The 25,762-nt window shown below is 31.1% G+C and overlaps 1 protein-coding gene across 1 annotated transcript in view; it reads left to right on the top strand.

Annotated features, from left to right (window-relative positions):
* LOC131849480 (pituitary homeobox homolog Ptx1) overlaps window positions 1–25,762 on the top strand; it is a 62,094-nt gene that overhangs the window by 15,811 nt on the left and 20,521 nt on the right. The window contains exon 3 of the mRNA XM_059199562.1: window positions 25,218–25,343. Coding sequence (XP_059055545.1) covers window positions 25,218–25,343 — 126 coding nt within the window. The remainder of the gene's footprint in view (window positions 1–25,217; window positions 25,344–25,762) is intronic.

The following is a 25,762-nucleotide window of genomic DNA, read 5'->3' as shown; positions in this document are numbered from 1 at the left end:
TTTTTTTCATCACTTACACTTGCCTAAAGTGGCACGTGTTACAAAAGTGTCATTGTAATTTATTTATGACGTGACGACTTCACGGGCAATCGCATCACGCCACCGTGACGAGATGTGGGCCACACATTTTGTATACATTATTAACTATTGTTCACATATCCCTCTGTTTTTTATACAAGTGATGATAACATACATCTTAATTTGTTATAGTAACTTGAACACTCAGAAAGCAATATTATTTTGTTTTAAATGTAAAGCATTTTTTAATCACTGCGCTAACGCTGGCGTTCCGATGGAGGATGATGAGATGAGCATAAGGTTAGGTCAGTTAGCCCGTGTGGAACTTTTTAGCAATACCGCCCGTCATACGATAACGTGATGCCGTAGTGCCGTTCATGTACTCGTATGTAGACGACGGTTTACCATATACCAGCAGGTGGGCGATTAACTTGAATGCTATTCTAATTACTCAAAAAAACAGGTATAGCTACAAATATCTCTTTTCTGATGCACCTCTACACTCACTTTCACTACTCGTACTGCGTGCAGCTTTGAATATTCATTCTAGTATACAACTTACTCAACATATTGTGCTGATATATTCTCTCTCCTACATCTATTACATTATATAATCTACTTTTTATGTAAGAATATTTTGTTAATTTTCTCAGTTATGCGCCATTATCTCCAAAAATTTTGATATTTATATTAGTTTTATTTTTTAATTTAATTTAAATAATATTATTTATACTAATTGACAATATTTAAATTAAATTATTTTTTACAAACTAGACAAATTGCAAACAGATCGCTTTGCAAGTACAGGAGTCTCCCCTATTCTAATCGGATAGTTTTTACAAACACATCAGTATCGGATTACGTGCCCCCTGGATGTTTAGTTACGCAATTAGTCATGCCCGAGGGACGGGCATGATGATGCCCCTACGTAGTGGAAGATTCTCTACTTTATTTTTTTTTAACTATCGTCTTAATTTTTTTGTAATGGCAAACTTCAAATGATTAATCCTTTAATTGTTTAATAAAATGTTCTTATAATTCTAAACATTTGTTAGAAGCAGAGGTATCAATAGTAGTCTTATAGAGAATATACCAGCACTAAAGGATTCTACATCTATCGAAAAGTTTTCGGATTGATTATCAGATAGATTCAACCTCTGTGTTATATGATTACTAGCTGATCCGACAAATGTTGTTTTATTTTATAAATTAATCAGTTAGCGACCATCAAGTGTACCAAATTATTAAAGTACTAATATCACTATTAAAAGTAGATGTTAATAGTAGAAAGGAGAAAATTTAGAACAGTGTGTAGTAAAAAAATATGTAATTAAAAAAAATATTGGAATATATAAAAAATTATGGTGGACTGTCCTTAACGCTCGGAAAAATAGTTTACATTCTATTCTGAGACGTAATGATTACATAAAGAAATCATAAGAATCGGTTAAGCCCTCTTACTATATGATACAAGTTTATGATTATACTGTAATAGGCATGTATATCAAAGGTAAAATATTAATCCTATATTAAGCCATAATTTAAGGTAAGTTATCTAAAATTAATCGTAATGAAAAATAACGAAACAAACTAATAAATTTTACAGAAAAATATAAATGAAGGATTTTAACATTCAGAAATCTTTTGAATATTATTCACTCGATAATTGCCTCGAAACAATCAATGAATTGAATTGAAAGTATCAGTTGATGTCAAAAATATATTTCAATGTTATTTATCTTATTTGCCTTTACTGCACAGCAGCCGCAGTACGCATTTGATTTGAACATATCCTTACAATACCATTTTTTTATTGCTACTATGAATGCGGACTGGACACTTTGGTTTGAGGTTTGAGAATTAAGTAAAAATACAGCAAGCATATCAAGTGAATAAGGAGGCAGTATACTGTATATATAGCTGTGCTTCATTAAAATATATTACATTATATAATAGAATAAAATATTAAAGAATTTAAATTAAATAAAAAATAATCACAAGAAGAGCATATTTACATACACTTCTTTTGTCCCAAACTCTATCATTTGCAATCCATCACCGATAGACAAAAAAGCACAACTGAGCCAATCATTTAAAGTCAATCCCGATGAACTCGTATCTGCTATCTCTTTCAGCCCAAATACATGTCAATAAAAATATTTCAATCTATTTCACTCGCACAATAAAAAAGCACCCCTCGTAGTCAGTGAGGCATTATATTGCGATGATTACGTTTGCACTTGCCGCGCTGCCATTGAATTTAAATGGGGGATTAAAACACATTTTATTTATTAAAGCTCTATTGTAGTAGTTCATTAGCCGATTGTCGTCATCTCATCTGTGTTATATTGAAAAATTATCTGTAAATGTGATTTATCTCATTACTTTCCATTTATTGACATATTGTTCAGAAATGTATTTTTATAATACTTCAAAAAATTTGAAGCTTTTGTTTAGAAAATTTTGATCAGAGTTACTTTAAAAATCTTATATTTTCGATATTTGATGAGTATAGGGTTAAATATATGATACCCTAATAATGAAAAATTCCTCTAACGTTTATGAGTTCAACACTTTATATAAATCTAAAAAATATGGCAGTGCTGCGTATGATTATGGCTCTGCTGAGCTTATCCATCGAAGATTGTTCCCATATCCCGAGATTTTTATAAAATAGACGAAAAACACGTTTCGTGGCTTTAATTTTAAATTGAGCAGGTTTTGCGAAATCTTGGTAAAGCCTTGCCGTTCGTTGATTTTGTCGTTTGCCCCGTTTTTTCATCGCCCGGCGCTAAATCGAATGCGGATCTCATTATTTTTTTACCAAAAAATATAGGAAACTAATTATGAAGGATTTGACGCTTACAAAAGGGTTTCTACATGCTATATCAAAGTTGAAAGAGTAATATTTTTAAGTGAATGAGTTTTTTCCTTTTATTTTGTTTTATAGGCTTGCTGTATAGGCATTTGGTATATATACATATAATCTTTATTCTATACATACCTATTCTTTATCTATATAGTTATATTTTTATTGCAAATCGGTATTACTGTGCCGATAAAATTACCGATAATTGTACACGTGACTGTGCAGTTTATATAAAAAAAATCTTAATTTTCCACTTTGATTCTTTGCTAAAGTTGTAACTTTCTTATATACTATATCTAATATGTATATAAAACAAAACAAAATGTCTATTACAAAACGTGTATTTCTCTGTTACTTAGTACCCATAGTACAAACTCTGCTTAGTTTGGGACTAGATGGCGCTGTGCGAATGGGATCCTAGGTTATTATTATTATATTACTAACTTTCAGTTTGATGTATATCATACGGTAAAAAGGGTAAAGAGCGTCCTTTTCATCTAACCCTGTATATGAAACAACGTAATTGTATAGAAGTATAGACGTACAAACATTGATTATCGGCCTGGGAAGTTTGCCAAACAAAGAATCGGAAGCTTTGTGTGTGTTCACGTAATAGACCACTTTGTGATGTGCGGGATTATAATATTAATACGGGTTAAGTAGTACAGATAATTTACTTCTAATTTTCATATATTACATTCTAGCTAATACAGAATTTCCATAGTATGCAAAATTGCGAACAAATGTAATAATTCTGAATTTATAAACTAGATCTTAATACATATTTAAAATCAATTATTCTTTACTAGTTTTTACCAAGGTAGATTTTCTTTTCGACTGCAAGGGCAACTCTGAGCTGGTACAGAGTCGATGGTCAATACGAAGCATTCGGCTTTCCAGATGTTAGAATGATGCGCAGCGGCGCAGCTTGTTTACCCTTTAATTTACAGGAAAAAAATCTGTTCCGACCATATGCATTTAGCTGTATCATTCATCAGAGTTCAATTTTTTTCAATGTCGTCAGCAAATACGTTTATTATGTACAATATGTAGGAAAAATACGTTGCTTTATTACTAACTTCCTAAAAATAATGGTATATCAATGATTGGTCATTACATAATATGATCAGTAATAAAAAAAATAAAATGAAAAATACCTAGAAAACTCAAGCACTTGGTAATAGTCTCCATTAATAAATTATACCTTACATATTTACGACGAGGCGCACGCGCATGCCAAGTGTTGTACTTGTCTTCCTAGGGTTGCCATTGATTCTGATTTTCAGGTCTTTTTCTTGTTTATTTTTTATGTAACTGGAATGCTGAATAAGCTGATTGTAAGTGGTAGCCATCGTCAAAATAGATTAAATTAAGGTATTAACAAAGTCTATCTCGCCCTCGGTAGCATTCAGGAACTGAATAAACTTACTCTTGGCCATCTTATGAATTTATTTCAATTAATTAAACTAAAGAAATCCCTCAAATGCATAATCCTACAACAGATTTTTTATGTTTCTTGTTCAAATTAATATGTGCATATGGCTGTGTAGCGATAAGGCCGCCCATCGTTACCTCCACGTTGCTCATATATTAATGTTTTTAAATTTGCATACATAAAATGCACTTACATAAACTAATAATATAATAATAGTACTTTCTGGTGAGAGAAACAATAAAGACTTTTAATTTTATTACATACACATTTTTAGATAACATTTAAATAATATTTTAGTTTTCTGCATATCTTTTTTCAAGGCAGTCCGGGGAAAATACTCGTTTTCACCCAAACGTCCTGCATTTTGAAGTTAAAATATGCTTGTTGACAGCCCTATCAGTCAGCCAGACGTTCTATACGATGAGATGCGTCGCATTAAGCCACGCCAAATATTTGTCTTGTTCAGACGGCCGAGATAATCATCATTATCTGGATCTAACCTCCGCACGCGCTGTTAGTACAGGACACTGTTTACATCTTAACTTTATCCCGGATGGTGGGATACCTGTCGCGGTTGATTGTTTCCGGAATGACCTAACATGTCCCTTCTGGGTTTAATATGTTAAGATAATGTTTAAACGTCCAAGGTGGTTTTCTAATAGATAAATATGAAATATACTTATTACTATATTAAGTATTAACTATGCCCGCGGTTTGATCCGCTGTTTAATTTGAAAGAAATGGTGTTTACATAGCCGCCATATCGCATCGCAACTTTCGTCTGCTTTTTTATTTTTATCCTCAGTTTTTTCTTTTATACTTTTACTCTAACGGTTGATATTGCTTACAACTTTTCTCAATATTGGTTCTATCAAATTTAGAAAGATTTTCTCAACGTCAGGTACTTTTAGAGATTACATAATACGTTCAAATAAATAAGCCATACTGTAGATTATTATATTTTTTTCTTTGATTTTGGTATACTAATAACTCAAACAATTGTAATGAATTTCAATATGTTTCGCATGGTTGGATTTTAAATTCTAATCAATCAATATGTAGCGGTTACGTGGACAAGATCGCTGGCAACCGTAGTTATAGTGTATAATAGTTAAGATCACAATATTAAAATGGCTATACCATGTGAGCAAAATAAATAGTCCCACGTAAACTCTTATTGAGTGCGTCTAATTTATACAAAATGCCCCAGCATTTACCCAACACTACGTTCGGAATATAAACATGGCAGAAAAGCCATTCTACATTATTGCAATCGCTTGCAATGTTATGTAAAACGTTGCTTTCTTTGGCGGACTTACACTAGATTTATCATACACTTTCTAAACCTGACAGTATAAATATTATTTTAATTTAGAAAGAATTTAAAGAATTAAAGCATTTAATCAAACTAATACAAAATGAATACAATAACGTGTTAAATGTAAATAATTACATTAGTTTATAAAATAACTATCTTGCAGTTATTGCGCCCATTTCTAGAGCAATATATACATAGAATTTAAATAAAAACAAATGAATATTTACTTCTTAAAAACATAATTTATAAATTGAAATAGATACTTATAATTTATGAGCATGTGTTTGTGTGTGTGTTTGCTTGTGTGTGCGTGTGTGTGTGTCTGTGTGTAATGACATACGCTTGAGCCTATTATGCTAAATAGGGTAATCAAAGGCATTATCAACCGTTTCATGATGAAAACAATACTTGACATAACCATGATTCGCTGTGGAAATTAAATATAGGTAATATTTAATTTCATGGCAACGGAACAGTAGGCTAAATAAATCCAATTCTTACAGAATTGGATTTATTTGTTTTGTTATCGATGTTTTCCATTAACGGAAAGTTGGTGAGAAGTACAGTCTAAGACTGTACTGTACTTACTTATTTTTAAATATATTTATTTATATATTGATAAATAATAAAGGGATGAAAGGTAATAAATTATTTAATGAATATTAGATATTATTATTACAATGCCTGGGTGTTTTACAATTCAACCAATACAAACAATCATTCTCACAAATACAAGTGTGCCCTACAATTAGATCAACAAACAAACAAACGAACCCGCAACTATTGGAATTGTAAAGTGGTGTGCTAATCCGCTAGACCACCGAAGCCGTCAAAGGCATATCATTCTTTTTATAAAGTAGCCGGAGATAATATTACGTCTACTATAGGTATTAAGAAATTCAGTACCCAGTAAATAACATACTATATTAAATATAATTTTTTATTAAATTATTATTGCCAAAAATCCGTGTATAAAATTATTTCTAGATAACAAATTTACCACCAAGCTTGTTAAGTGGATGTGATTTATTGACAGGAAAAAATATAGAAAAAACTCGGTGCCAAACTGTCTGCCGGTATCGGTGTTACTATAAACTTTTTTAAACTAAAAAAATGCCATCCCCTGCAACACGATGCCAACATGGGGCACCGTTGTCGCTTGTCTTTGATGCATATACGCGGTGATAAATTATATTTTTTGCATTAAGCCCCAAATGCAATTTTGCATGTTTATAATTCACATTATCTAGAATATTTTATTATTAATTCGAATAGAATACTTAAAAAATATTTAATAATATGTAAACGTAGGAACGTCTCATTTATTTATACAATAATATATGTAATTGAAATGTATATTGAGCATCCATAAATATATAGATAGTGATATTATAAATTTTATAATCAAATTAATATATTATAAGTATCCGTGTGATTTTTTATTCAAGTGTGGTTGTGGTCAATCACAATACAAAAGTGGTCAACTATTGTATTATGTACTTATTAAGTAATGGCACTTAATTATAACTCATTAGATAATTATAGTTTTGATATAGATTACAAAATAGATAGACATACGCCGTCAATGTAATTTATCGTTTATTTACAAGCTGATTAAATTCTTAGCGAATTATGAAGTTGTAGTTGCTATGTAACTTAAATACTAGACACTTGTAATACTATTCAATTTAGACAAAACAACAGTTGTATTTCTTAATAAATTGATGTGTTAATCGTAAAAATGAAAATGTTGTCCCACATCTGTACAGAGACGATGCGTGGGTCCATTTCAGCTAGCCGCAAAGCACCTACTTTGTAAATAGTGTTCCAATTGAAGAGTGAAATTAAAGGATTAGCACCATTTCATTTTAGTCCTCTCGAATAGATACTAGGAGTGTGACATCATTATGTCACACTCCTAGTATCTATTATATTATTAGTATCTAGTATCTATTCGAAATTCGAGTATCTATGAGATGGTGTTTATGGTAGTCCTTATGTATTCACTTACCACAGATGAAATCTTTTTTGTATACCATTTCAATATTAAAAAAATGTTTTAAATAACGAATGCGCTAACTAAAGCATTAGTTCATAATTTAAAATATTTTTTATAGTTTACAGTCCAATTAAAATAAAGGAAGAGAGAGAGAGATTAGACATTACAGTGACGTCATTAACATTAAATAATTATTTTTTACATGAATATTTAACAGAATCTCTTTAACACTAAAACTAGGTGGAAATAATAATATATGATATACATTTTAGTCTTAGATACTTATATTATTATTCTAAATATTTGAAACGATAATTACACAGTTAGGTACCTACTATTAGGGTTGATCTTACCTTGGATATTATTTTTTGACTAAAGAAAACCATTAACATGTGTACAAGCTATTAAACTTTGTCATCGGCAATTAGTGAAGGCGAGTCGTAATAAATTCAGTTATGTGAGGGCATACCTCGCGCTCACCGAGACATGTGACACCCATTCCGAACGCCTGTTAACAAATTAAAACGATTTGTTCTGTTATTCTAATAGGGAGTGCTATGGGAAGTGTTTGTGTCGAGCGTCGAGCATATTTTGACAAAATTTATTGCCACCACGCCTACTATAGACGGTTTTTAGCAGGACGGACGAGGCGACATCTGTCGCGCGTACGTGGTCACGCCCTCGCCGCGATCTTATAAATTCAGATAATATTGACGTTGATGTATTTTTTGCTGAGGCGGTTCTACTTTTGTGAGACGTTTTTATCCTAACGAAGCTATCTCATGTTAAATTCTGTTCTCATGTTAAATTTTTCGCTAATTTATCAGTAAATAATTTATCCACAGACATTGTAAATTAGATGAATGTCTTCTATGTCCATAATAGTAATGACATTTTACAGAGAGGTGTTATCAAATAAAATTAATATAGTAGTATTCAACTTAAAAATATTTTGTGATGACACATATAAAACAAAAATAGTTAATACAATATATTTTTTTATTCTTTCAATCGATTAATAAAGTAAAATATTTAAGTAAATCCCTACACAAAAACTGTATATGCATCGTAATCGGTCTATTACTTTAGGAGCTACGATTCCACAGACAGACACAGAACGTCAAACTTATAAACACCACTCTTATTACGTCGGGGGTATTAAATTGTAAAACTAGATCTCTTGGAAAATTGATTATGATATAGGTAAATAATACGGAACTCCAGTTCGTAAAAAATATACCTACGTGAGAATTCCAAATTATTTCAGCTGTGTCACGATAATAATGCAAATAGTTCCAGTTGCCGATATTCCCGCACTTGACAAACAATCCGTTGATATCATATCTACACTTATTAATTATATCTATTGATTAATAAATAAAATATTCAGAATATTAAGTATTTTAATTTTGATTATTTATTTAATGAACTCGGATAGCATCTATCTACCTCGCGTACCTATAATATTTGTCTATAATGTTTTCCGGGCTGGATTAAATAATGAGGTGGTTTGTAACCAATTGATGATGCCTAGATACTTTATTAATGTTTACTAATTTGAGATAATGAATTGTCTTATTTATATAGCATCACTCTATATAGATTTTCATGTTTCTGTCAAAGGTCGTATATACACGGAATCACAATGTTCAAGATGAAAAATTAGATGCGTTATCTTACTACTTCATACACAAGTCCTGGATGGTAGGGAGAGTGATACAAAATTGACATACACAATAGACCGAAAGGTTCATAAATAGTTTTGAGTTAAAGTTTTTAAGCTTCCATGTTTAAGCATGTTGATTAAATGGTATAATTTTAATTATTCATTTCAGGCTACTAGGCCCACATTATAAATACCTTACAGACTGACATACATATGAATTAATTTTATACCTTAAGGACTCAAATAAAATAATAATAATGTCTTTGTGGTCACCACACTCACTATGGCAATCTGCCACGGTAGCGGCGGTACAACACTCCCTTCGGCCAGAAGTCTTCCTTCATGACGGTGGACAGCATGTTGGTGGGAACCAGGGACACAATCCCTTTGAAGCTCGCATTGTGACTCGATTCCACCTGCGTCACCCTCAGGTTTAGGTTAGTCTTAGTCCGGATGTAGTCGACAATGTCCTATTCATTGGTGTCGTAGGCGGGACACTTTAGGATCATGCCTAAAGTAACTCTGCCTCTCTCTTTAATGCCATATTATCGTGCCGTACAGATCTGTACATGTAAATTATAAAAGAAATCTTTTTAATCACAAAACGTGTATACCTATTATATAGAGATATTAATTGTCCTAGATTAAGATTTCAAAATTGAAATTCATATCCGGTTTGTGTTGACGAACAGGACAACAATCAATTAGAACTTTTCTTCATTTATTTATTATATTTATTTATTATATTACTCTCCCTAACAATTTCTCCTAAAATTCCATTTACGTACGATAGTAAAGAACTGGGGAATTAATTTCAATACTAAATCCTGTCCCTAAAATACATCTGTATTAAGTAACAGGAAATCAATCTACTTCGGCTCAATCTACGAGCGAAAGTCAAGTAAATGACAAAACACAGCGTGATATCAAATTTGTATTGACAAACAATAAGTCAATGGTATAAATAGACAATATTTACAAAACGCATGATTGATAGTATATGACAGATGGCGGCACAACCCTTGCAGTGTGGACGGCCCATCTGTCACTATACCCGTTAGATGGTCAGTTAGGCCACTGTACCCTTTTTGCACTTTCACTCTCAATATTCCATTTCGGGTAATGGGATGTTTCCTTGTCTCATACAGAAAGGTAGGGTTGTATAATCTTTGGAGAAATGGGATTTTAGTAGATACGTATACCTATATAGGTTCGTACATATAACTATAGCTTAAAGTAAGTACTTATCGAAGTAATACCTACATTATAATTGTGGAAAATAGTTTAGTAAGTTGTAATTTAAATTAAAACTAGATAGTTACTAGCTTAGTTAGCCGCGATTTTGCAAGTTTTATTTTAATAAGAGGTAGCCAATGTTGTTTATCATGATACAATCTAACTTCACACTAAATTTCATTACAATCTGTTCAACTGGTAAGTCGTTAAATGACAATAAACAGACAGGCCCACTTTTGCAATTATACTATTAATATGATTACAGATAAAAACCTTACTAAAATATTCCTCTTGACCTCTTTAGATCCAAATATACATGTACACAATTAAATCGCACATTCTCCTATAATACTAGTTAGTGTTTGGAAATATTTGTATAGTAATTAATAATACATATTTTCACTCAGTCAGTGACGAATTTGCGAAAAATTTACTTAGGGAGACAAAAATACAACAAAATCAGTTTTATAAAATGGTTGCATTTTAATTTTCTAAATAATATATCAATTTTGTATTACCAGTAATTACATAATATAAAACTTTACAAAGTATTAAGCTAATACCAAATTACCACTAGAATAACGATTTTAATAGTTATTATATGCTAAAGTAATAAAAATTATTATTGCATCCATTTTATAACAAGCAGGTAGGTACCTCGTAATAAGTTTCAGAAATAACGTCCCCATCTTCCTTGTGATATTACTTTTCGTTTATTTTCATTTTATTTGACGCTATAAAAGGGAAGAATAACGGTTGTTAAAGAGTATGTGCACACATTGTACACACATCGGACAATAAATCTTTTTATTTTATGACAAATTGTTGTCTGAACGTTCTCTGTCACCCTCACACAAAAGATCTAGAACAAATAGTCACAATGGCCTATGATGGCCAAATACCAACACCACAATATTGTACATTGTAAACACAAATACAATTACTTTGCCCTATTCTAGTGTAGGTTTGGTATTACACAAAATATTGTATTGTATTTATATAATTTATTACTTTTAGGGAAGATCAAATATTGTTTATGTGAACTAAAATAAAACATTTCATAATATGTACGGATATATAAAATAGTTTATTTTTAGAATAATACATAACCGTGTGAACACACGTTATTGTAAGAATGTGTAGAATAGAATTAAACTTAGTACAATTTGGTAGTTATATTATTTCCAAAAATAAAAATGTTTTTATAATTTTCTCTCTGTATTTAGGTATACATATACTTATATGTGAATTCGCGTTTGAATCTAATATCTGAAATGCGTGGCGTCTGTATAAAACACGGTGACATGTCACGTGATATATGAACAACTAACAATGGCGGATGACGCCGCTTTATGAGACACCACCGTTTCGGGGACCCTATCTCATAATTATATTATTATGACTTCACATTATTCTTAATGACGCCGTGCCGCTCAAACCCCCGGAGCGTAGGTAGGAAGCTTATTTTATTTTGTATTGAATTTATATAGCGCTAGATGTAAAAATACTTCGTTGACTTAATCAAGTCTAAAAATATACGCGTTCAGGCCAAGTATGGTTTTAAAGTGAAATAATTTGTTAGTACTAACTACACCATGTTAATCCCAAGCGCGGCCGTATTATGATTATAAGGTATTTGTGCCGCTAACTTTATTTCCTTTTGAACACCTACTAATTTTAAAATATATTCCATCGTTTCTGTTTGGTACTTTTTATAATTGTCTGTTTGGTAATTTATATAATTGATTAATACATTTTATATATTTATTTGAATGCATTGTCAGCCGATACTCTATTGACAACAATACGAGTATAAAGTTTTTAGAATCGATGAATATTATGTTTGTAAGAAATTAGCTATCTGTATTGTTAAATACCCGTTACAGATATGTATTAGGATATTCCTACACATACAATTAATTAGTTTTATTAATAATTAATTAATAGTAACACGAAATTTCAAAAAGTTGCTACTAACATTTGTAATTCTGCAGTATTATTCACTTTTTTGTAGTGAGTTTTTAGAAAATATTGTTTTTGGCATTTTACGACTAAAAATCAATTTAATTGTATTAATTCATTGATATGTTCCTACAATCAATAACAAATTTGCAAAACTGGTGCACCATGTATCTAATTAATGTAATTATTTTGTAGAGTATGACTACAGGTAGATCTACTATTATAAACCCTCGACTTTGACCACTGAAACTAATCAAAACATGTCATTCAATTCACTTGGGCGTAGGCGGAAAGACTGTTTCGTTTTGTACTGAATTTAATACAGCGGTAGATATAATTCGTCGATTTTATATCAAGTCTAAAAATATGTGTTCCGAGCAAATAATGTTTCATATATCACGTGACAAGGGTAGCATATTGCGGTGCCGTTTACAATATATTTTTGCCACCCTCAAACGGATCGCGACTATAATTTTGTAATCACCATAAAATCCGCATCACCACACTAATATATTTATGACATTACTGCTTCCACTAATATTTATGCAAATTGAAAACGTACAGAATGGCGTCGTTTACGACCCTAATCCTCTACAGTACAGTAGAATAGAGAGCAACTGGAAATGATGGTTCCATATTACATGTTTGCTTTGTTCTCAAATAATGTTTATTATAAAATAGATGGTATATTTTACTTAATAAAGTTAGGAAGTAAGTATAGTGTCTGCTCCTAAACGGAATAGGAAAATAAACTAATTCTAAACTGTTTTGAGTAGAAAATATTTAATAAGAGCAAGTCTGCTACAGCTGAAAAGAATTGGTAAGAAACTCGACTAAGCAAAAGTAAACACAGAGTAATAATTTTGTGTAAACACAAATTGCATAGAATTACAAAATGAAGATAATAAATATTCGGTTTATGTAATAAATCTTAAGTCAGTCGTAGTTTTGTGAAAAGTGAATGTCAATTATGCTAAAAATGTCCCTAATTAATTTAATATTTAAATTTGAAAAGTTATCTGACGATAAAACAAAGCGATTCAGTAGCTTACTTCGACTTATTTCCAAAGATTGTAAATTTAAATTTATATTTTATTGATATTACCTACTTAACTTACGTAAAAAAGAAGGTTATAAATAGAATTCATGTGTCTATTTACAATTTACTAATCTTATATTCTTCTTAATTTTGTCATTTCTTTTTCCTTATTTTTTATAGCCGCATAAAAATATAATACAGACAATAAAACATCTGTTAACATTTGTAAGGAAATGTGTAATAATTAACATAATTTACAATCCCTATACCCCTGATATGATGGCAGTTTGTTTATGATAGCCCTATTACAATAACTGCAGTCCGCATGCGTCAAATCACATCACCCCATTCCACTTGTCATCGTAGTGGATCTGCACACCGAATAGGAAAAGTAATTTGTGCCCATATGGGACCTGTGATTGCCTTCTGAACACTTTCACCCTCGACCGACCGCCGAATAGTCTTTTCGTGGCCAATTTCACGTCCCCTCAACTCATTTTCTTAGATCTCTTTTAATATTGCGGTTAGGGTCCGCAATGTCATTTGTATTATGATAACATGTCAATTCAAACAATCAGCGTTTAAGAAAATCTTTGATTTCTTTCTTTGAAAATCTTTGATTTTCTGCATTAACTTTAATTATACGCTTTTTTTATTTTATAATTCGACTTTGTCTGTATTACCTACCGCAAAAATTTATGACATGAATTTATAATTATGATTATTATAAATATAAAATAAACACAGTTATAAAGTAACAGAATAAAAACATTGTATAGTATATATGGAATTAAATAAGCGTAATTTGAAAATCATTAATTATTTTCATACCTTACTTATTTATAAAATATTGCGAAAATCTAATACTATTAATGTAAGCGGATTAACTTTTTTTAAATAATTTAAATTAATATTAAAAAAATCAAATTCGAATTTAATTTATCACCCAAGTTTCTTAAGAGTGTGGATATTAATTCAACAAGCTAGAGCCTCTCCCCTAAGCTAGAGTGGGTCTGGTCGTGTTGTAATAATTTTGCGGGGCATTTTTACAAGTCTCAGGTGGTCGGTAATTTGCTTGCGGCAGTGGAAGGGTTACTCTGATTTATCTGGTCCGTAATGCGCGTTTGGGGACGCACTATTTCGCCCACCATAGATTCATAAACACTAATTTATTTAGACATAGTGTAACCATGATTTATATTCGGTAAAGGTATTGAATTAGTTTTCTACTATTTTTATTTATTTTTATAACGGTAATTACACATAGACTATCTATGTGTAATTACCGTTATACTAAACTAAAGAAAATTAAAAAAAAATGTACATTAAGCATATATTGATGGTGGTAAATTTTGGACATATGCGCAATGAATATTTGTGGTCACTATTAGTACAGGTAAAGTAATATTATATACTATTGGATATTAGTGAATAGTAGTGGAATTCAATAAAATAAGCATATCAATTCAGGAGAAGGAAGCCTCTAAATAAAACTCTATATCAATTTGATCTTCTATCAATAGATGGGTTCTCTCTTTAAGAGATCCAACGTATATGGATTTTCATTTAGGTTTAGTGATGAGATGTTAATGGGTTGTTTTGAATGAACTTATGTCAATTGGAAGTTAGAATTGAGTACTTTGCTTTATTCATTAATTATTCTTGTGACTTCATTCATTATTATTGAAGAAGTGTGACGTATTATAAAATTGTCAATACAGCTCTTATTATACTTATGATTGACAAATTATTCTTTATCTAAATACTGACAGATATTCTTTGTATAATTAAATAATCTGAAACTCTACAAGAAATATTATCAGGTAGAATGTACATACACGTCTGTAGACCATTGTGTGTCATTGGTGTATTATTTCTGATAATATATGCAGTGGAATCACTCATGGCAAATATTTTTATTTTTCATGCGTAACTTACCAGGGAGAGGCAAAATCATGAGAGGTTTCAAGATTGTGGTTCTTTATTGTTCATGTAGTAGAGCCGACGGTAACCGCTTTTAATATCGTGGGTTATTTATTGTATTTTATATTCAGAGCAGTATATTCCAGAATGAAAGAGACTATCAAGGAATAGTTTTATAAATTACTGGCTGTTGCTTAGAATTTAAGTTGTTTTTATTAGAATGAATTATTTTATTTAAAAATAACAGTAGGCGAACCTACTCCTTATATTAATAGCTATCTGCGAGTGAAAAGTCCTGTCAGAATAGGTTTAGACATTTCAGAGATTAACAAGAACAAACAAAGGAAAAGACAGATAATTTTATTTTAAATAGTTTTCTACTATTTAATATACTTTCATATGCATTTAGTTAATTACTTTTACAAACAGATGTTTTAATTTTATTAATTTCTTTAGATTATTCTATGGGTAAGAGTCTGTTCATATAGAAATTGTTTTAGACCTTCGGCTTACCTACTGCCGGCGATCTAAATCAAACACTCATGATACTTATCGCAGTTGTCAGGGATTCCTTATTTTTTCCTCAGATAGTTAACATACTTATAATCTCAACAATGACCAAGTCAGTCTAGTCTCTACCTATAAATAGATAACTACAAGTAACTATACATTTCTCCTCTGTGTGTTCATGTATCTAAAGGCAAATCTAAATACTGTAACACTGCATTGCCAAAAACCACTAAGTATATCTCTTCTTTGGAATATACTAAAGATAAGTATGTAGGTGGTATGCATATTGATATCATTATCTATACTTAGAATGATAAATAACTCGTATAGCATAACATAGATCAAATGCAAAAGGATTGTCATTCTGCAGTTTTATTTTTGTACAAAATAATTTGGGTGACTGTTTATAAGAATTACAAACAACCCTTTAATAGAAAGTCTAGAGAGAGTAGCGACCTTGAATCTGGGTGTACGTGGCCAATAAACAAAACGAGAGGAATCCTCAAAGCGTACGTGTCATGTCGCTCCGCTACAATAACGAAACATGAAAAATTTCCAGACGCCCACATCAGACTGATAAATGGCTTCCGAAAATCCAAAAGGAAGTTACAGCTTACTTGGGATTTGGTCTAGAACCTCTCACGTCCCATAACTGCTGCACTCCGCTTTATTACAATTACCATAAGCCTCAAAGTCCCGCACTCCACGGACGGTTGGCGTGACTTCATCATTTTGAACCTACTTACAAGCGCGGTAAGACTGTTATTGCTTGGGTGAAATAGAAACAGCGTCTGGGGTGAAGTCTCGTAGCGTTTGCGGACAACTTTGGTACTTACATTCCTTATTTTAAGATTGAACTTACTGGTGTACTATTCAGCTGTGCGAAAGTTATGCGCCGTTCGTGCCTCGGGAGCAGTCCACTCTTTACATTTATGTTACATGTACGATATGTCGTGTCGGCGGCTATTTGGAATACTAATTGAGAATGTTTAGGGACTTCAAATGATCTCCATTAACTTTTTTTTCATAGACATGATAAAGGCTCGTTCTTTGCTTACACATTTTTTTCCTTTTTCTAATAATAGTGCTGTAATCTGTCTTTAATGATTAAATAAAGTGCCAATATTTAGGTAAGGAATTATGTAAGTAACAGGTAACAGTTAATTCTGTATCTAAATAAATCAACATCGGACGTTCACAGCAAACGCCAATACCGCGACGTGAATGGAAAACCAGCAAACCGCGAAATGATGATGAATCGCGTAAGAGAGGAGGGTCGTTAGAGTGAAACAGATGTACTCGCTCACTTTATGTGCAAACAGGATAGCGTCAATCGAAATTAGTTGATGCTCCCGTGAATTTGTGTACGTTTTCAATGAAGGTTCTTTACGGTAGGTAAAATAGGAATAAAACGGATCGCCCTTAATCCAACGGCCATTTATATCTTACACGCCATTAATTTGAGTGATAATTCATGAATAGCGATGCGATTGGCCGTAGATATTGGTTTCGGTAATGTACACAGTAGCAAAACCGGCGCACGGTTAACAATTCTCTTATCGCGGTAGGTAATCTAATCAATTTGGTAGAAGGCACCTAATTGCGTAGCCGCAAACGCACGAGGTTTGCTTTACCCGCCATATTTTATTCGATTGACCAATCAAGTTTATATATCTCGGTACATTGCATTTTCAGGAGTCACCTATTTACCTTAGTAGATAAATATGCAAAGAAATCTGAAATCTGACATGGCATAAGAATAATAATAATATATTTAGGGAAGTTTATTTTATTATATCAGGTGTATATATAGTGCTACCACCTTAACTTTGAAAAATTGGAACTTAAGCCGCCTACAAAATTTATTATTTAATGGCAATACTAAGTCAACATGGCGCGCCATGTTGGCTTAGTATTGACATTAAATAATAAATTTTGTAATACACTGTTATAATACTGCAAGCAATTGGTATCAATTCTGTTCAAATCTACAATTGTAAGTCTTATTCAATAGTATATTTTTTCCTCCATTATGATAATTATTAATGAATAATTAATGAAATAAATAAAATTGCAGTCGACATAACTTTACTGCCAATACATACTTGCAATGCCTGTATATACCTACAGCATTCTTAATGAGTTATTAATTTCTATGAACAAAATTTTATTACCAACTCTCATACATGTTCAATCTTTATACGTAGGTACTTTTTTGCCTAGGTACTTACTTCATTCTTGTAGTTACATAGGTAATGTAGTTCTAGGCAGGTACTTATTTCTTGTAGTTACATAGTTGAAACAAAGTCGCCACCGCTGTCTGTTCCCTTGTATCTTTTAAATTAAGAAATGGTTTTTAATGCAGTTTTCAGCAAGATATAGAATGATTCAAGAGGAAGGTTTATATGTATAATATATACGTGTTATAATATAGAACTAGCCGATAAATTCGCTAAAATAAAAGTTTTCATTACCAATTCATTATCAATTCACAAATAAGTTGGCAACTTAAGTGTCATTTTCTGTCATGAAACTATAATGAATCTAATCCTGAATTTATATACAGAATAAACATGTTTTCTTGTTACAGTCTAATTTCTTTGGCTGTTTTCTTCTTTCTAACGTTTAACAAATTTAATTTTATAAGATCTAAATTCTTTGGAGTGAAATTTTAATTTCACAAATGAAATTGTGAGGGAATGTCGAATATAAATTTATCAATATTTATAAAATGAAATTAGCAAACGACTGATTATCATCACATACTCGGAGGCAGTAGCTATCAATCTAAATAAAAACATAAATAGATTTCTTGGGATGCGACATTGACTCATAATCTTATTGTGTGCAGAATTACATTACAGTTATGTACAGATCCTTTACCTTGTCAGCAATGACATCACTTCCTTGACCATTATCTCTATCTTCATGTCATTCGGCATACATTTGTAATGTTTTTCTTATAAAAAATTGACCAACAATTTATGTACTAACGGTCCTATTAACTAGTTCGAGAATCTTGTAATATCAGGAATTGAAAACACTGTCCATAGCAAAATATATTTACATACAATTCCATGTAAACTAAAATGTTTCTTTATTGTCGGCTGTTTCGACGGTCCCGGTGGTCTAGCGGGTAATAGCACATCGCCTTACTTCCGATGACGGCGAGTTCGATTCCTGACATGGTATAAGCTTTTATATACATGACTATGATTATTTATATTTCTCTACGTATATGTACATATATTGTGCTCGTATAATATTACCAAAAAAAAACTTTTTATGTATTTATATCAGTTGTCTTGTACCCATAAAACAAGATCTACTCAGATGGCGCTGTGTGACGTGTACTGAGATGTCATTATTATTCTTTGTAATACTAGATTAGATGAACGAATGAAGTAACACAATTTTATCAGGACATCGTAGCCACCTGCTGTGAATGGGTCTTTACAGTTGCATCTAAATACAAACGGAAACTGACACTTGACCGTCGAGGCTTCCGGTTACGTTATCAGGATTATGTTATTAAGCAGACATCTCCCCGGTGGCCCTGATATACGTGGCATAGATTGTTTTAGGATTTCATTTTGTAGTTTTTTGTGTTTATTAAGAGAGTGAGACAGCGTTAGATTCATTTCCTGCCAAGTTGGATTCAAATGTGAAATATGGCCATGTTAAGTGTTACGTTCACCACAACATCGACAGTTGGCAATACTGTCGATTTAGCTGTCGAACTATCTGATATAATAATCGTAACGATATGTTTGTATGTTTTTTTTTATGTCAACTAACAATGTTAGAGAATTGCTGAGAGACCTGTTATGTTGACAGTTTACATTTCTTTCGACTATCATTCACACAATGTGCGTATCTATAGAGGTGAGGTAGAGAAACCTTGGCTATAATATATAATAAACTAGTCCTTATATCTCATCACTAAGTATATAAATTCCATGGTAGATACCAATATTATATAAATAACAATATAATATAATCTGCTTTTAATATCTAGTTATTTCGTATGTCTTGTATTTTAGATATTTAAGAAAATAATAAAGTCAGTAACGAACTGTTAAACATCGATTCGTCGGAGCACTATAAAAAAGCACTAAAATGTTAAATAGATACCGTACTATAGGTTGGAAAATAAAAATGTCTGCTCAATATATTTTTGTACAGGGTTGCACTCGTAAATTACACGTTTTTACACGAATTACATGACTTTTAAACATTCTTGCATCTTGTAAAAATGTTTCAAGGATATTTTAAACATATTTTCTTTCTATTTATCATAGTGTAAATATATAAAACAAAATCGTAATTTACAATTTTATGTATTTTAAATTGTCTTGCTTTTCTGTCTGTGCCGAGTGTAGGTATTAAATATACTAAAAGTTATGTATTTGAGATGTGTTTGTGTTTATAATAAAATTGTGTAAATGTAAAGTCATAAAAGATATGAGGCGTCTTGTAATAACTACGTTACACAATGATATAATGAACGTGGTTCGTAGATAAAATACAACAAGCCTTCTGAAGACACCCAAATTTGTTATATATCTATTAATACTCTTATTAGTAAACAAATTATAATATCTAAGCTAAATCTAGACTTCTAAAATTAATTGACCAGTCAGGTCAATGTTTCTTAATGCTAGAAGGTTAAATCTAAAAACCCTCATATAGTCATTCTCTAAAACAGTATTTTGGAAAATTTCAACTTAAGTATGCAGAATGCAAAGCTGCGAGCAGCAGTCAGTTCAGGTTAGACTGTCTACTCTAACCATGGCGACTGATTTAGTTAGTCAACACACTGTATATTTAATATATTGACAGCCATTAATTCGTACTGATTAGTAGATAGTTTGTATTCGTATATATTTTAATGTCACAAAATTTACAAGCCGTTACATGCCGGAGCTAGTTATGTATATCCATATAATAGATGGTCAATTTTAACCGTTTCGCATTCTATGACAGTTGTACCTTTCGACCGTAATAGAATAGCATCACAGTTCGTCATTGTGGCCTGGCAAAGAGCGCAGTTTACAGCCCCCAATAAAACAATGAAGGTACTCTTATCACCCGTTATCAAAGCAGCAAACAAAAATTATTTGAACAGTGTCGTCTGTGCTGAACGTTTGTACGGCCCGACGTTTGTTCTACATGTGTAGTGATAACGTCACATATGTTGTTACGTTATTTTTTTGAAACGATTGTTGTTATAATAAAATACGAGTTTAATAAAAGTAATATACTAAAACGTAGATAGGCATCTACGACACTAATGTACTAAATATTAGTTAGCCGCATGTTTGTTTATTTCAATTATGCGATGAATATGCGGATATTGCATAATTTTTCACCTATTAAAGATTTTTTTTCTGTTCTACTACTTAGTATTTTATTCTAAATTGTCTTTAATATGAAGTTTCCATAATCTTTATGAGACCGAGATTATCATTATTATGTGAAAAAATGCATATATTATATTTCCTGAAATAAAAATATAATTTATTTCTTGAATTAGTAAAACATCAAGATGAGAGATAAACTTTCGATCAAAACTTTAACAAACTATGTAGCTAAATCTTTAAAAAAATACATATATAGTATGTATTTGAGAACTTTTTCTGTTTTGAAGATGTATGACGAAAATCAAGAAAATAATAAATAACAATTATCAGACATTTATTTTTAACTTGTATATAATAATATTGTTTAAGTACGTAGATTTACTCAAGAAATATAAACAGTTACCATTTATCAAGGTTAAACATATTTTTGTTTTAGTTTGTAGAAATGACTAACAACCTACTTAGAATGTTTCTTATCTGCCTTAATTGAATTAATGTATTACAAAATAAAGTACAATACTCCTATAGATTCGCTGACGATACCTATCTATACAATGGTCTAAAAATATAGTTCGTAAATTGATCGAATGCATTTGACCCTTTCATAATCTTTACATAAGGTGTGCCAAACCGCTTTACTTTCGATGCTCGCGAGTTCTATTCTTCGCACGGAACAGACCTTTATATGTATGTTTATTTGTATCTTGTTTGTTCTTGTGTCTTGGTGTTTTCTCTGTATATTATGTATGTATTTACAAAAAAAATCCTTTGCCACCGTGCTTGTTATCGGACTCTTCCAAAATGGTTTGACCGATTGCTAACACTATGCTTTTTCACTAATTGGTTCTCTGACATACCCTGTTACACCGAGCAGGCTGGTGAACCATTCAAAATGTCTTACCTAGGCTAATAGCCGTGAAGATGTAGTATACTTACTAGCTAACTGGGTAAACTTTATTTTGCCATATTTTGGTTTAGAAATAACAAATACTTATAAACCACATTTTTATAAAAATTCATGAAACCGTTTCAAAGGAGAACAATAGCAAACACAAGATTTTTACATATTAGATTATTTCATGATTGAGAAACACTGATGGTAAAACAAAACGAAGGAATGCTGTCGTTATTTTTAATTGCAATTATCATCGGCATTCCGCGCTATGAATTGTTTTTGTTCGTGACTTTTCCCAAAACAATCGGCTCAGTGGTTGACACAATGGAGATCACTGTTATAAATAAACAACAAAAAATATTACAATAAACATTGGGTGCATTTCTTTACAGAGTAAATTAAAAGATTTTTTAATAAACTTGGCAGATATCTCTGGCTCGGTGCGCTCGGCCGTTGATGTATACTCAATTTATCTTGTAGTTCTCTCTCGTTTTTTCATAGGGCGGTGAGTTGTGTACGATAGAGATGTATATAAAGTATTGTTAATTAAAGGATGCTATATCGTTTTATTCTTTTTTTGTAATGTTTCTGTTGATTAAGAAAAATAAAGGGATTTATTTTTAAACTATTATAGTAACCCGCCCTTACTTCGTATAACTACGTAATATTATGGTATCTGTGATATGACGTAGAACAAATTCTCGAGGCAAAATAAATGCTATATTTTAAAAATCCAGTAACAGCTACTTACATCGGTGAAAATTGCATTAGAACCTGTAGTTTTTGCATGATGTGTTTATAGAAACAGACATTTACATCAACAATGCTTACTAACACGGCCATTGATATATTTTAATATGATATGTATAGAAGATATATATGTATAAAAGTTTATAATTAATTATACAAATGTAAATAACTACTTTGTTTTAAGTAAGGTCAGAAAATGAATGCATACTTCATGTTATGTGCAGGCCACTGACCTTTTGTAAGTGATTAGGTACCTAACACTTATTTACTAACGGAAATACCTACTACCTCATTCATAGTTTATCTTACGTTACTAATGTTCACGAAATAGGTACCTATTACTGGTTTTTTACATAGATTAGCAGTGTAATGTAGTCGTCTAAAGTCTGTGGTCAAATTGAGAATAGATATATATAATATTATTCTTACTGAATGTCCAAAATAACCATAATAAATTCACTAATTATAGTATATTTACGCTAATTATGGTAAAAAATCCGATACTGAGCGACCACTATATTTATTAATCTGTATATATAAGTTATTAGTTTCTTATAAAACTCAACCTGTAGACAGGAACTTGGACTTGTCACAAGAAAATAAATGCTGTTAAAAGTATTAAACAAGCATTGTTATTATTATTAACTTAATGATATAACAGTTTTACAACTCATTGGATGTTATACATTTTAATTACTAACTTAATTTAAAATGTCGAATATTATGCAAATAAACCTATAAAAGTGTAACGGAAAAGTTTAACAAGTCGTCGAAATTAACTGAACGTCTTTTCCCAACGAAATTATATCAAATTCTACTTTTTAGCACAATTATATTTTTTTCCAATTTGTAAAAATATTTCTGTTTCTTTCATGACTAACTTCATATGAAAACTGCGTATCCATAAAACACATGTTGCTATCAAATTTGGTTTGTCAAATGATGTCAAAAATATTTCTCAATTTACCATATCATAAATAACTTAATTGAAATTCGTTTAAGTGTGGTTTAATGAAATATAACTTTTAATTCGTTAGCATTGTTTCTATCACAGAAGTGTTATTGAGAAATATTAATACATAATGTTTTTTGATGGCGGTCAGGTTCGACCTCATGACTCATTGGTCTAGGTAGGTAGATGAATAGTCCAGGACGCTCTCCTTAATAATAATACATCACTTTAAATTATAATAATAATACGTATTACAAATATGCAGTTGATATGCATGTGTGTTTTCATATGCTATAAATAAGGGTGCGTACACACGGTCCCGTCGCATCTGACTAATTTGTTAACAAGTGTTCGGGGACACTTAATTACGGCGCAAGCGACGGGGCGTCATCGTCGCTCAACGAATACATTACTTTGTCAAGATTTTCTCGTAAAATAATGACGCTATTAGTAACGTTAATTGAATTTATGTGTGCACGTAAACATTTAAATATTAAGAACTTTATCTGAAGTATATAACTCGTCTAATTGAGTTTAGCACCGCGAATTTATAAACATCGTTTGGTCCAGCTTGACCACCAAATGTTTATTTAGCGAGATATCTTAAGATATTTAAATATTTCCATTGACATAGCAAGCAAATATTTATTTCTTTAATTCTACTATGATTATTTAAAATATAATTATAACTATATTAGCAAAAAAGCTGCTCCTATTTCATGTAAAGTCTTCCTAAGTTATTGTCAAAGAATTTTGCTGTAATAAATATTTTGATGTTAATCATTTTCGTACATTATCTGTGTGTGGGCTGTGTGTTATAAGAAATGTGGAGTATAATTCTAAAGTCCAACTTCCATATTTATAGATCTAAACTAAATATTATGCATAAGAGCTAATATTTTATTAGTATTAATTTCTTTATTTATGTCTGGTCTATAATAGGAAAGACTAAGAAAAGCCTGATAAATGACCTCTAACTATTGCATACATAGCGAATTGTTGTATGTACTTATTTTTTTTATATAATTTAGAAATAACATCAAGAAATTGTTATTTCGGAATATCAAAATGTACATTACGTAGACTTCCGAATATATCTTTCCATTTTTATTCCTGTGGGTAACTTTTTTGCTTGCCATACCTGTCATATAAAAAATGAAAAATGAATCAATTGAAATTATTTTAATATAGAAACTAAAATTAGGCGAAGATTATTAAATGATCAACAACATCATCCTAAAATAAATAAAACTGCATATAATTATTTTTCAATTGTTCACAGTATGGGCAGAAACAGGAGAATTTCGAGACAGCGGACATTCGTCGCTAGCATCTGCTGGATCCGGAGTGGACCAATCACTATACGCACCCCCGAGGCCAAGGCGTGATCGTAAACATACAGACGATAGTAAGTTACATTTTTTATCACTACTCCTTGTTAATATTTTGTTGATACTTATTATTCAGTCATAATATTATTATGAAAGAAATGTAATCAGTATTGCCAGTTTGGCCCTTTTCAATACTAAAATTAGCCCTTTTTCTGTGCCACTAGTTCTCAAAATATTTCATTAATTCCTAACTACAACTCAGAAATTCCGTTAATATAAAATAGAGAAAAAGATGAAATGAAGGACAAGCTGTTTAATTTCCATGTTAAAAAAACTAAGGTTGTATTTACTTAAAATCTTAATGTTTTATTAAGATTTAAGACGACAAAGCATCCAGAACAGTCATATTTGTCAATATTACTCCAGTGCAATAATGAATGGTGTAGTGGAATTAATAGAGTATCATAGCAGTATCGTAGCCACTAAATGGACCACT

The sequence above is a fragment of the Achroia grisella genome, unplaced genomic scaffold, assembly GCF_030625045.1.
Source record: "Achroia grisella isolate CSIRO2021 unplaced genomic scaffold, CSIRO_AGI_Agris_v1 utg642, whole genome shotgun sequence".
Lineage (NCBI taxonomy): Eukaryota > Metazoa > Arthropoda > Insecta > Lepidoptera > Pyralidae > Achroia > Achroia grisella.
The sequence above is the reverse complement of the archived record's forward strand: the minus strand, read 5'-3'. Positions and strand labels throughout refer to the sequence as shown.